At 38.7% G+C, this 14,402-nt stretch overlaps 1 protein-coding gene across 1 annotated transcript in view; it reads right to left on the minus strand.

Moving 5' to 3' along the window:
* The window catches only part of mtmr14 (myotubularin related protein 14), a 29,893-nt gene extending 18,158 nt beyond the window's left edge, over nucleotides 1-11,735 (minus strand). The window contains exons 1-10 of the mRNA XM_067588439.1: nucleotides 10,907-11,735; nucleotides 9,718-9,866; nucleotides 8,201-8,309; nucleotides 6,291-6,366; nucleotides 4,310-4,370; nucleotides 3,942-4,064; nucleotides 3,223-3,296; nucleotides 1,351-1,421; nucleotides 1,188-1,262; nucleotides 719-785 (exon numbers count right to left, since the gene is read on the minus strand). Coding sequence (XP_067444540.1) covers nucleotides 719-785; nucleotides 1,188-1,262; nucleotides 1,351-1,421; nucleotides 3,223-3,296; nucleotides 3,942-4,064; nucleotides 4,310-4,370; nucleotides 6,291-6,366; nucleotides 8,201-8,309; nucleotides 9,718-9,866; nucleotides 10,907-11,041 — 940 coding nt within the window. The 5' untranslated portion in view covers nucleotides 11,042-11,735. The remainder of the gene's footprint in view (nucleotides 1-718; nucleotides 786-1,187; nucleotides 1,263-1,350; nucleotides 1,422-3,222; nucleotides 3,297-3,941; nucleotides 4,065-4,309; nucleotides 4,371-6,290; nucleotides 6,367-8,200; nucleotides 8,310-9,717; nucleotides 9,867-10,906) is intronic.
* Between the last annotated feature and the right edge of the window lie 2,667 nt (nucleotides 11,736-14,402).

Below are 14,402 nucleotides of genomic sequence, written 5' to 3' on the forward strand. Positions count from 1 at the left end.
GGATATAGGCTAGATAGAGCTAATCAGCTAATCATCAAATATCAAATATGGTGTGTGTAGAGGAATGTGCACAGAAGAAAGAAAAAAAGGAAACGCAGAAGATGTGATGTGTGATTTCTGAATCATTCAGAGGAATGATGGAGAATTCCTGTCTGAATAAAGACAAAGTTCATCCAACTGCTCGCCATGATTGTTTTGACCGACTCTGGCTACAACACTCAGACAGAGCTACGACACAGCTCACGCTTGCGTAATGTTAAGAATTTTCAGGTGACACATTCCAAAACGCAACAATGCATGAAATCAATCTTACATAGCTTGAAGAGCGTGCATTTGCTTACTTGCATGGAGCATATTTGGAGCCTTAAACAGCCCACTTTTGGGAAACAAGCACCACACATACAGACCTCACACAAACATTTGTATAGCAGTCTGTAATATTATTATATTATTAGTAAATCATATTAGTATTAGTTGATAAATAGAAAATTCATTATGTTGTTATCTCTGTTTCCATCATCATAAATTGAAAACCTTGGATGTTTTGACTACTGATATGGCTCCATAGCCAACTTATAGCCTACTTTTTTGTCTACATGATGAAAATGAAAAGAAATACGTGCAGCTGTTTCCCACATGCTACTTTTAGCCCACAACCCAAGACACAACCATTCGCTAACATTAAACCTCATCAAAACAAGCAACACACACCACCTACCATCACTGTTGATGATGTGGAGCAGCAGCTTCAGGTAGTTTTGGGTCTGCTCCACCAGGTCCCATGACTGAAAACATACACACCTTTATTCCACACTGTACTAATGACAGTACCATATATATTCTGTATCAGCTTGTTCTAGCTCTCACTGAACCAAAAGAAATGCTTCCGTTTTTTTGTGGCTGACATATTTGGTATATTTGGAAACTTTGGTATCTCTCTTAAAATAAAAAAAGATTTGAACAACATCTGGCTGCACAGAATGAGTCAGTGAGGTTTGAGGGGTTTAACCACACTGTAACTATTACTGTACAAGTGCAGTTCAAGTGGTTATGAATCATGACCAAAGCACTTTGCAGGTTGGACAACAGATGGCACTGACACACCAAAAATATTACAGAGCAAAACTGAGTCACAGTTGTGGAGGACAGAGTAAAGAAGTTAAAAGTAGAGTAGAGATACCAGATACCTGGTATTGAGTCCAGTCAATGTTCAAGTTCTGGGTGAAGCACACAGGGATTGTCAAAGGAGCGTCTACATAGTCCTGTCAGAGGAGAGACAGTGGCATCAGATCAATACAACAGAACCAGGTTACTATGATTAAGTGAGCCGACTGTGAGCACACACTGTACCTGATTCCAGTTGAACACCAGTCCTTCAGCTGTGTAGTCTCTGTCTTTGTAGTCCTTAAAAAACTCACACCCTAAACAAAGAAAAGAAGACAAACACAGTGACCCTCTAGTCAGCCTTGTTTTCACCTGGTTTTTAGCTGAAGCCGATACAGAATGTGGTCCTTGTCTTAAAAATTTAAGTAAAAAATGTTACGACTTTATAACTTTAAATTCAATAGTGATGAAACAGTGATGGATGCATAACTTTCTTATAAATGGCAATCTGAAGTTTCTTTTATTTATCATTCTATGATATCTTTAGTACCAAACAGTCACAGCTATGTTTTTTTTAAATGGACTTCCCCTCTTTTTGTTTGTGAATGATGGGTCATTTTGCTGAGTGAAACCAGAAAACAACTTTTTTTTACAGCAACAAACACCAAAGATTTGAGTGGGCTTCAGATTTTACTCGAATAGGCAATTTTTCCCTTTATTTCAGTCAAGGAATCGTGTATTTGCAATTCTGTGGCCACTATGTCAACATCATTGCACAACTCCACATTATAGCCTGCCTGATACTGGATTTTTGAGGTGTGTTTAAAAAAAATCTGATAATGATATATTGGCTAATGGTCATTTTTTCCATAAATGCAACAACAAACATAAACAACTCTATTATAAGGATTTGTTAAATTTGTGTCCTAGAAAAGTTGTGTCAAGGACAGCAGGACATTTTACGGTAGTATAAGGCTGGACTGTGTATGGTCAGTGTGCATAATTGTGGTCAATTTGTTAAAGAGATAGTCAGTTGTTAGGGTCTATGATATGAATTCCTGGATTACTGCAATTTTCTGTGGTGGTCCCAATAATATTTGTTGTTAAAGTGTACTGAAGTAGCATATCACATGACATGGTTAAGCTATGTTTGAGTCAAAAAAAAGGCTTACAAATGTTGCACAAACAATACTTTCCACTCATATCTTCTGATGTTTGATTTGAAAAAGAACTTACTTTTATTTTAATTATAACTATGCTAATTATCTGTTAACTCTGCTGCTCTTTCATCTGTTTCTATCTGCAGATGTCTGTGAACATATGGTCTCATCCATATGTTTACATAGGATTAGCATGCCAGACCACAGTCCGTCAACAGTCCGTCAGCTGTGTGACTATATACCAACCATGACGTCTTTCAGAGCACACAAACACTGTAAACACACCTGTCACCTGCCCAGCACGGTGCTGTTAAACCAAAAACACTGCGGCAACACCTTATTTTTAATACAGTGTATGGGCAACACACAGTACAGCATGGCTATGCTCACTAGCAGTAGCCGCCGTGCAGGCTGGTAAAAATGGATCTGTTGTGTCTCTTTGTATCTGCGGGTTGGTGCTCCTGTCAGTGTCAAAGCCTCCGTAGGAGATGCTTCAGTCAGTAAATGTGTGTTTTTAAAACTTATTTACTCCCTGAGGACATAATTGAAACTGTTCATGCCAATTCATTTTGAAAGAGCAATGGCCAATGAGGAAACTCCATCACTGCGCCAGCTGACCAATGATGTAACTTCATCACTCAGTCAGTCAGTCAGTCAGTCAGTGACTGACATTCAGGGTTATAGGGCTGATGTGTGGCTGGTCCAGCCAAAAATAAATTTGTTGGTGCTCTCTGGTGGACAAATTATGTAACTGTGACACTATTTCTTAGTTAACTCTAATGGATCTTGGGCATTTCTATGCTGCAGTGTCTTCTTACTCATATGTCAACAGATACACAAATACTTTTACACAGTATCTGCAATAAGCTAATATCAGCTAGTATACAGCACCAGCCCAGCTTATTTATCGGTTTATCTCTAGCGGGATGACTGGGAAGACTTAACAGCAGTTGTTTACCTGGGTAAGGCACAGAGAGCAGGGTGAAGTCTGCATAGCGTTGGGCCTTGTCTGCCTTCTCAGAGGATGTAACACTGTAGAGATACAGAGATGCAATGTAAGAATTCAGGCACCAGAATTTTAATACACAACACAGGGCAAAAAGGCTTATCAGAGATATCAGTGTAGTATATACTGTATGTTGGCAAAAGTAACACATGTTACTGTTATTTTGAGAAACAGCCATCTTTAGTACGCTGTATAGCATAATTGCTCACTGCCTGTTTCCCGCCTTTCTAACCTAACATTATTCCATGCTGTTCCTTAATCAGTTTGTTACCTCATCTTCTGATAGTTCACTGTACATTTTCAGTGCAGTTAAGTATACCTAAACAGTACCTGTATCATCTGTTCTACCTACAGTATACATTAACAGTCACAACGACAGCTGTAGATGATTAAATACATGTACAGAAAAAACAAAAGGATGACAATGATCACCAAAGCCCTGTACACAGAGCTCAATTTAAAAAAAAAAATCACACCAAAACTTTCTCCCAAACAACATAATCACATAAACCGCATGCACCCACACTCCTAACTCAATAAATGGAAGCATTTGCTAAAATCTGAGGCAGAGTCAGATGCTTTCCATAAGGTTTCTTCCTACAAAGTCCAGTGGAAACAATGACCTACATAACAGTCAGAGTGTGTATGAACTAGTCCATTGTGTTCCTTACTTTAGGCCAAACTTAACCTTCTTGTTCTCCACCATCAGGTCACAGATGTAGCGAACCGAGAGGTAACGTAGCAGCTTAATGTCATGGCCTCGAACCTTGTCAAAGAGCTGGGAGTCCCCATTCCTGCAGAGGAGGAGAGAGAGGAGAAACGATTACTGTCTGATTATTGACTTTCAGTCATGATATCACTTTTGAAATAAGGGAGAAGTAATGAATAATGTGTAACTTTTTAACACTTTCAGTGAAGTCATTGATTGTTGTGTTTTATTGTTGTCACAGGCAGTTAGTTTCACATACTGATTTAGCCCACAGAGAGACTGCTGTCTGATGTTCACTGTACACTAATCTAGTTAAATGGATTTGATTACCTGACTGCACTGTCATCCTCTGGAACCTCTTCTGACTCTGTCCACGTGTCATCACTGCCCCCTATAAAGACACAAGATGAAGACAAGATGAACTAAATGAGCAATATGAGGCACGCCTCCACAAACTGTGGATAATTAAAATGACTCAGAAAGTTCAGTCGTTCACTGAAAAACACTAAATGACAGACTACAGCTGTTAGTCATTTTGGCCTCCTCTTTTATACTCAAATAATTACATTTTGGTCATGTCTGGTAAAGAAGATTATCCACAGTCACTGCCATGTCATAGTAAGTCTATTATAAGCATGTGTACAAACTTAAATATTAGATACTACTATCATCTAGAAGTTGACAGCAGTGTATTCTATATTCTAAAAGTGAAGATATATCTTTATTATGATGTCACTTTAAAAATTTCTAACTAGGTAATTAAACTCACACACACTTTATGATTCAGAGTATTTTTATATGTCTTAAAAGAAGACAATGAGAAAATATTTAAAGCAAAATTTGTCAAAAATTGAAAATCATAAATCAATAAATCCATGCAGAGGTGATTAGTGTGTGTAGGAATCCACTTTCTTTGGATGTTCAGGGGAATTGATTCCCTGCACCACAGGACAGACACAGCAGGTGGTGTGTGTGTTGTCTTCTACTCTAATTCAGCTTTTGACCAATTAAAATGTAATACTGTAAAGTCAATCTGCATAACCAATTTCTCACCTGGCAGCAGCAACTAATTTGCAGCAAGGACAATTTATGTTTGTCACAGTAAATAAGGACGAGGTAGCTGATATAGAAAATCTTCTCTTGATTATGTGTAGGAGGTATGCACAAGCTCTTCTTCCTCTGGAGTTTAAATGCATTTACTGTCCATGCATTGGACAAAGGCGTCTGTAAAATGAATATAATGTAAAAGCCTCCTCCTCCTAACTTCATTTGCGGGTTTAGCTCACTAAATCCATTTTTAGATCTTGTAAAAAGTATTTTTGAAATGAGGACTTCTGGAGAGGTTTTGTACCCTTCTGGCCATTGCTCTGCTTGATGCGAGCTAATTACTACATGAGCGACAGGAACAGATCATCTCTGCTTCAGGCCTGTGCAACCTGAGAACAAAGAGCTGGAATTCAGATTGAAAGTGATCAAAGATGTAGAGCAACAAGAATTACACTCAGCAAGTAGATAATTAAGGTTTAACTCAAACAGAATCAGAATTTGGGGCATTTTGAAACAAAAAAACCCCCGACTGGATGCTTATTGCAGCTTCCTTTTGTTTTAATATAGTCGTTTATTAATGTTGGTGTATTGTTTTATTTCCAACATGACTTATCTGATTTTTTTTTTTTATTATATTATTGCTGGATAATTTATTCAATTTTATTTTTGTATTATTTTGTAATCGTCTGATTTTATTTGCCTTTCTGCAGTTCAGAAATGTTTTAAATGTATCATCATCATTATTATGAAATACAGAACCGCTAAAATAAAAAATACAATATAATGTACTCTTCATTTGTGGATCTGCCCATTTTTCACTTTAGCTCATTTACTACAACGCCAGTAATACTTGAAACTACACCCAACATCTTCAAAGGCATACCAGTCAGATCAGTCAGTTTATTTTGGTACAGTATTTAAAAAAAAAACCTCAACTTTCATCGACTTGCTTAAGATATAACAATCAAAGTGGACGTGGAGGTTTTGTATTTTTACTAATGTACTACAGCATGATAAAATACAGTGATATTAACAACATTTCTTGGTGACTTGGCGATTCTGAATGAACCCCCCCCCCCCCTCCAGTCATTCAGAGGAACATCTAGTCCCAATAGGAAAAGTTTGACAGCTGTGTGACAAGTGCTGCTACTATTCTCGAGTCTGAGAGCGCACATGGAACTGAAATCTCACACGGAAAAAAAAAAATTCAACCACAACTTCCCTTTTTAAGCTAAATTTAAGTTTCCGTGTTTGTGTGTTGTACCTGAGAAGATATAGTTGTAGCCCGTGCGTCCGTACAGCTCCCCCCAGCCTGCCAGAGTGGACGATCGGCAAATATGCTGCAATGAGGAACAAACAATACTGTGCTCATACAGCACCAGCAGACTGCTACCACAATTCATAGCTGTGTCACCTGCCAAGCCACAAAGCCACAAAGAGGTAGTGGTAACCACAGAAAATCTTATTCTAAGCAGAATCGCTTGGAGGTATTTCTTATTTTAGTTCCATAAGCAGTACTGTCCCTGTTACAGTGTGTTCTAGTACAAACTGCAATGCTTTAACTTTCTTGCTTTAACTCTTTTGTTGTGTTCATATTCTGTGTAAGTACACTGAGAGCCATTAAACCAAAGTCCTTGTATGTGTAAACATACTTGGCCAATAAAGATGATTCTGATTTCTTTGAATACAGTTTCATAAACTAATCTTCACTGGCCTATGTTTTCTTTCAGAGGATGGACATGTTGTTATTTTAATTACACATTTTCTGCAGCAATCGTGGTAAGTTTTAAATATCTACCGAAATCAGGGATGTTGGAGAACAACAAAGAAAAGAAATAAAAAACTAAGTTCCTTTATTGATACAGGGGTTTTAGTCGTTCTAATGTCTTAAAGGTGTGTAGGATCTAGTGGCATCTAGTGATGGAATACCCCTCCCTTCACCCTCCCTTTCCAAGCATGTAGGAGAACCTACAGTGGCTACGAAACTCGCAAAAAACCATAGACTGTAAAAAAAAAACATATGGACGTAGTCACTGTGACATCACCCATTGGTTTGTGGACTGCCATTTTGAAGCCTTGAGTTTGGCAATTTAGACCGTCGCCATCGTTGATTTGACCGTCACCATCTTTGATTTTGGGAGCCAGAAGTGACCATATTTGGACGAGGGGGTGGAGCTGACCCTAGCGCTAGCTGCTAGCTTGGTCAGCATGGCGCATTTACAGTCTACAGTTAACTGTGATAATGCTAATGCTAATGCTAATTTCCACTAGCGAAAAACAGGCTTAAACCATTTAAACTAAATGTACTTACTGGAAAAACTGAACATCTGACTACTTAGCGAGTCTTTTAGTACAACCAAACGCTGAACAAGACTTTTTTTTAGGCAACCAAAATGTTACAATTAACTTTCATGAGCTGAAAACACACTGTGACACCTATACTCTGTGATTCTGGGGTTACGTCATGGTTACGTTATGTAATCAACGTTGTCACTGAGGTAGTGACTTGTCAATCACAACATAGCCACACTCGAAAGCATACCCTGCTTTAAGTCTGTCTTACTATAAATTGGACCATAATTTACAAAATGAACATCATGCTGAATTGAAGAAGACTTGAAACTAGTGATTGAGACCATAAACTCATTAGGAAAGTGGTCACTGAGGTAATAAATCAAGTGAGAAGTAGGGTCATTTCCTCATAGACTTCCCTACAATCGGACTTTTTGGAGCCAGTGGAGTTGCCCCCTGATGGCCAATAGAGAGAATGCAGGTTTAAGGCACTTCGGCATTGGCTTCACTTTTCAGACCCAGAGCTACCCATTTGTGAAAAACGTGAAAGGCCCTCTAGAGCTGGTTTATCTGTTCTGGGCTACTGTAGAAACATGGCGGTGCAACATGGCGGGCTCTGTGGAAGAGGATCCGCTCCCTATGTAGATATAAAGGGCTCATTCTAAGGTAACGAAAACACAACAATTCTTATTTTCAGGAGATTATACACTAACTAAAACATACTCATGAATATTACATTCCATTTCTGCCAAGTCACTAAATTCTACACACTGGACCTTTAAGGTCTTAAAACTTGTTTCAAGAGAAAGTTGAATATAACAAATACAATATACATTACAACCCTGAGGAGAGAGTGTAGAGTTTCCAGTCGTGCAGCAGTACCTTGCCATTGTAGAGGATGACAGGACACACAAACCTCCCTCTGCAACGAGCCAACTTACTCCGGTTCACCAAGTCCTGCAGTTTACTGATCTGCACTGTGCTCTCAAACCTACACACACACACACACACACACACACACACACACACACACACACACACACACACACACACACACACACACACACACACACACACACACACACACACACACACACACACACACAACTTGTTATCCAGCAGTCAGTCAACTTGTTTTTATCTTCTGAATTGCAGGTTACAGTTACATGGGATATTCAGCCGTGGCTACACATCAGGCTTTAACAACTATTGATTATTTCATTACTATTATCAGTATATGTTAACTGCCTGCCTGTTGCTGTTTCAATCACATAAACACAAACATTTGAATGATTATCTCAAAGGTTAAATAAGTTACAGTGAACATTTGAAAGGCCTGTTGAATGATGGATGACTAATGAATGACACATATCAATCAATCATCGCCAAATCAGCAAGCTTTTTACAATTTTATCCATTCATTCATTACCTCATGTGAGCTTATCAAGTGAGTTTTAGTGAGAAAACAAACAAACTGGGGCTTCAACTAATGATAATGAATTAATCTGTCAGTTGTTTCTTTGATTATTTGATAAAATGTTTAGTCAATAAAATGTCATGAAATAGTGAAAAATGCCCATCAGTGTTTGAAAAATGCTCATTACAGTGATGGTGTCTCCAAATGACTTGTTTTGTCTAACATCCAAAGATATTCAATTGAAAATAATATACAGCGAAAAAAGTCTGCACATATGAGAAGCTGGAACCAACGAATGTTTGGTATTTTTATTTGATAAATGATTCAATTTTGGTTGATTAAATCAAAAATCATTGGATTGACTAAGTGTTTCAGCACTACTACACACTACATGATACTACCAGCAATCCTGCTTAGAAACTCCTTTGCAAATGTGTCTGGTGCTGCTATGAATAATTGAAATGTTATTTCCCCAACTTATTCGTTTGCAGCGAGGGTAACTGCAGGACAGACTATGAAGTGAAAACATAATGCTGGAAGGAAAATGTTTCAGTGCACAAGAGGGATTTTGCCAAACAACGGGGGCCTTTTTTAATATTGTATATGAAGCCTATGTTGTGAATGTCGGTTTTGCTCCAGCATTGAAGAACATCTTCTATTTCCAGAACTACAGTGGAAAATACTGTAACTGCATTATTCAGCAGTAAGAAATGACAATTTATTGAATCACTGGAAATTGCTTCCTATTTCCGGCCACAATGTGACCTCATGTGACAGAGCAGTCACTTCATCCCTCTGCTGCCTTGATGTGACCGGGGAGGGAGGGGGGGCTCGGGATGAAGGCTAACCTTTGCTCCCTGCACCACAGTAAGGTGTGCATGATGAGAGCAGTGACACAAACAAACAAGAAGGGTAATTGGTAACCGAGTGGTCTGGACTTTGTATCAGAAAATGATGGATTGGCTGAGTAGTGGAGCGGTACCTGTCTCTCTCCACATCTGTGCATTCATACTCCAGGAAAACTATCTGCCGGGGGTAATGGCCACACACTTCTCCGTTGGCGTTATGGATGATACTGTATTTGTAATCTCTTGCAAATAACTCCAGACAACGTTTCTCTATCACCTCCATCTGAAAAGAAATCAAAACAAAATTTTCGTTAGTGGTTTGCAAGGAAACTAATTTTTTCCATCGGGGATCATTTTGAAAGCAAATCAGAATGTTTCGGTTGTGCGGACACCTACCACAATGAAAATAGGGTTGTCTTAAACCAAATTCTGCCCTACAATTTGTGTCATCCCTGTATTTTGGAGACTGATGAATCTCAAATACCTAGAAATTTATTTGGAAGTTATATCCAGAATGTCATCAACAGCATTTAAGATCAAAATCCATTTTTTCATCAAACTTGTCATTTGATAATCAATATATAACATTTTACATTTACCATCAATTCACTTTACTGTTAGTAAAGCTCTGACCCATTCAAGCTCAAGGAGCAACAGGAACTGAAGATATTAATGTTACTGTGCAGTGTGATTAACACCATCCAAGTTATCATGTGTGGCATTCAGGAGCACAACAATTTGGAGAATGTTGGCACTGTAAGAAGCAAGCTGGCCCTTGCCTGACAGACGCCAGTTTCACAACTATTTAGCGATTTAATCTTGAATGGCTTTTCATTTAAAAAAATCATTAATTTTCTACACCATCTGTCATTTATAGGACACATGTGCAACAATGTACGATGATAATTATGATGACTATATAGAGTCATAGCTTCAATTCGGGGAGAATTCAATACACAAAGCAACACGGTTTTTCAACAAAATGTCATTCACTTCAGATCTGAATGAAGGCTGTGAACTCAACATCAACATGCACCGAAATAACCTGCAGTGGTGTGAAGTGGAGAGCAGAGTCTATAAATAAAAACATTGTAAGTTTAGGGAAGTTAAGTCCTGCTTGGTGGATCAGGTATATGCTGAACTGAGCAGTGGTTCCTAAAGGTTATAAATAACTACCTACAATGTATGTGGCTTTGCCGGTGTACAAAGTCACTTTAAATTCTTTGATTCTGCCATGCAATTCAATGTATCTTTCACACATGATAGGATGACAGGTAGTCAAATAAGCTAAAGCACACTGAATATTGTACCCAGAAACCTTACCCGAGGAGTGACTTCCTTTGCTCTGTACTGCGTCTTCGAAAACACGTCTATCAAATCCACTATTTCCTCGCTCTTTCTGACCGACAGCCCGGAGGCCTTGAAGCCGGCGGCCACGGAGGGGGAGGCGGCCATCATAGCGCCTCGACCCGCGGTGGTGGCCTCTAACCGGACCCGACCTCCTTCAAACACCGCAGCGCCTTGTCCTTTGGAACGGGAAGACCGACCAGGCCATCCCTTCCCAGCCAGCTTCTTCCTGACTGCCCGCTTGAGGGGGCCGGAGCCGGGGACTCTTCCTGAATTCAGGGCACCGGCGAGCGGCTCCACTCTCCAGACACAAGCCGTCAGCCAGCCTGTACAGCCAGCCTCTCACACCGCGGCGTCTGCGGCCACCGGAGCTAGCACAATCAGCTAACAGGCTAGTTCAGCTTCCCAGGCGTATGTTTGTCGTTTTCACTACCTCAAAATACACGTATAGTTTGTTTAAGCGATTTCAGACCTCCGAAGTCGTCTCCCACATCACCGCTGGTTTGTTTGCGTTTCTGACATAAGGTGAAGTGGAGCCACACACCCAGCACTAGCTAACTGAAGTCCGGTCGGCTGGACTCAGGAAATATCCAGGATCCTTCCCGGCCTGCTCACGTTTCCTCAATGTCACGTCTTCATGTCTCCTTAGTAACCACGACCATGACGATAAACGGATTAAAGTTATACAGCAGTCAACCCTGTGGCTGCAGGATCTCAATGCTGCATATGTTGTTGTGGATGAACGCCACAACAGCGGAGCGCGGTGTTGCAATCTGTGTACTCCAGTCTGAAGGTACAACTGGCGGTAAACAGGAAGCTGACATAACCATGTGACAGCCATCTCCCCCTTTAAATGACGTTTGTTGTTGCTGAAGAGGATGAGGTCTGATGTTTTGGACTGTCTTCAGCCACGCTGTGTTTACTCAAATCCTGGTGCTGCATATTCAATACGGCCTACTCCCGACCGCCATCTACTTTATCTCAGAGTGTTGGGCACAGCACACTTGAAGCCTGAACATCTGTTTTTCTTATGGATGTGCCTTTCATATATTCAAAAACAAATATCCAGGCAACAAAGAAGTGAAAGTCACTTACCCATAAACTTTACATAACGAAATAGCACTCATTCCCCCGTCCCCCAACCTTTTCTGCTCTCTAAAGGGAATATATATATATATATATATATATATATATGTGTGTGTGTGTGTGTGTGTGTGTGTGTGTGTGTGTGTGTGTGTATATATATATATATATATATATATATATATATATATGTATATATATATATATATATATATATATATATATATATTTAATGTCTTATCTTTCTTGTCTTATGTGCACTGTTTAATGGCTGAGTGCACGGTGTGTTACTTTGCTTCTTGTGTGAAAATGTTCTACTGCCGGTTCCCAACACCAGCAGGTGTGAAATGTTATCAAAGGTGAAGCTGTGAGATTTGGCCTTCAACTTTGAATTCTCAGCAGACAGGCAGAGAAAGAAACCCCCTTGGGAAGGAAGACAGATATGAATGGACAGTAGAAATACTGTGTACTGATTAAAAGACAACTGTTAGGTTGAGGAATGTGAAATGCTCTGTGACGCAGGAGACTAGAAATATGATGACTGAACTTCACCACAGCCATCTCACAGCCTAGCAAACTGGAGATGCATTTGCAAATGTGACTTCTGATTTACTCCAAAAGACGCTGCTCTCTGTGAATTCATCGTTTATTTAGAGGAATAATTCCCACAACAGTGGTCTATTGAAAATAATACTATAATATAATAATATAACTCAGATCTAACGAACAAAGTTCAATATAACATGTGGTAATGTTTAAAGAATCCTTACAGCTTACATTCCCAAATATGAAAGAAAAGGAGGCTAGAAATATATGTCCACAATTTAGCCTGTTAAGGGTTCATTTCTATTATTTGAAAAAATATATATATAGTAAAATCAAGGAATAATAATAATACTGGAGGTGAAAATTCCACCCAAAATAAGAGAATACATTTCTTGGTGTATTATTAATTAACGTGTATTTGAGACCATCTCATCTCCAATTATCATTATTATTATTGAAGGAACAATGATTTTATAAAGTGTATCTTCTGAATTTTTCCATTATGTTACATACATATTTTATTTATTGGCTGTGATGAAAATAAAATGATATCATCTGCATAAAAATATATTATATGTTTGTTATTTTTGATATTTAAACTTTAATCAGTATAATGTCTCTTACACATGAAGGCAATAGTTAAATTACCAATGTAAACACCAACAGTGATAAATGGCATCTCTGTCTCATACCTAAAAGAAAATCTCAGGATAAACCGTTGCTAATGATTACAGTCACAAATCTAAAAAACTGATATTCTCTGAGAATACATATCAGTGCTGTGAGATACTGGGCAGTAGTGGCCTAAAGGTTAGAGAAGCAAGCATGTGACTTTGGACCAGCAGGATAAATCTGTGATGGGAAAGTGAAAAGCAGTGCTTGTCCCTCCTTCATTACCACTGAGGTGCCCTTGAAAAAGGCCCTTAACCCCAACAGTGGAGCTGCTCAGTGGCCAGCAGATCAGACTGTGGTTATACTGGGCAGCTTCTAGATGTGAATGTGTGTAACTGTGTGAATGTGATCAGGGCATTCCTGCAAAAGAGAGGCTTCCTCTCAGTGAAATTTCCCTGAATAAATAAAGGTTTTAAAAAAGTATATCTCACTTGTAAAAGCAAAATAATCAACTATTTTCAGACTATTTTCATCCTTGCTTTAATGTTTGAGCAGTTGTTTTGCCATATGAGTACGATAATGAATATGGTTTATTGTAGTGGGGCCTGACTCTCTCTTGGATGTCAAAGCTGGTTGATTACAATAAGTATAGTGAACGAAGCATGGCCAAAGATAAGTTCCATATATTACACTAAATAAATTGGTAAAATGTATTAGGCTACTCTGTGTACATTTTTCTGAACATGCCATTGGGGGGTGCTATTGTGCAGATTATCTCATGCAGCTTTAAATATGCATTGACTGCAAACTGCAATCACTTTTGTTATTCTTGTATTGATAATGTTGCTGTTGATGCTGGTGATAATGGAATATGACAAAAATAGACAACAAATGACCTCCATTGGAAATACAATAAAAAAAATAGCAAATCTTATTAATAAATCTTTTTTCTCTTAGCCTGTTGTAGCATGACACTTTTCTGTGCTATGTAAACACTTAAGTTTAAGGAAACAAATGACAACAATCGCGAGAACTTTCAGGATTTATTCTTTTCAGTGTTTCTTGTTAAGTACAAAAAAGTTACAAAGAAAGCACTATGACTTCAGAAAAAAACATCATCAAACCCTGTTTGGTTTAGATGAATTCACATGAGAGTTATTTTGGAATTATCACATGAGTCTTAGAAGACTGCTTTAATGTAGTGGGGAACATAGTGTCTACTTGCAGTGAC

Source organism: Thunnus thynnus, chromosome 4, assembly GCF_963924715.1.
Source record: "Thunnus thynnus chromosome 4, fThuThy2.1, whole genome shotgun sequence".
NCBI lineage: Eukaryota > Metazoa > Chordata > Actinopteri > Scombriformes > Scombridae > Thunnus > Thunnus thynnus.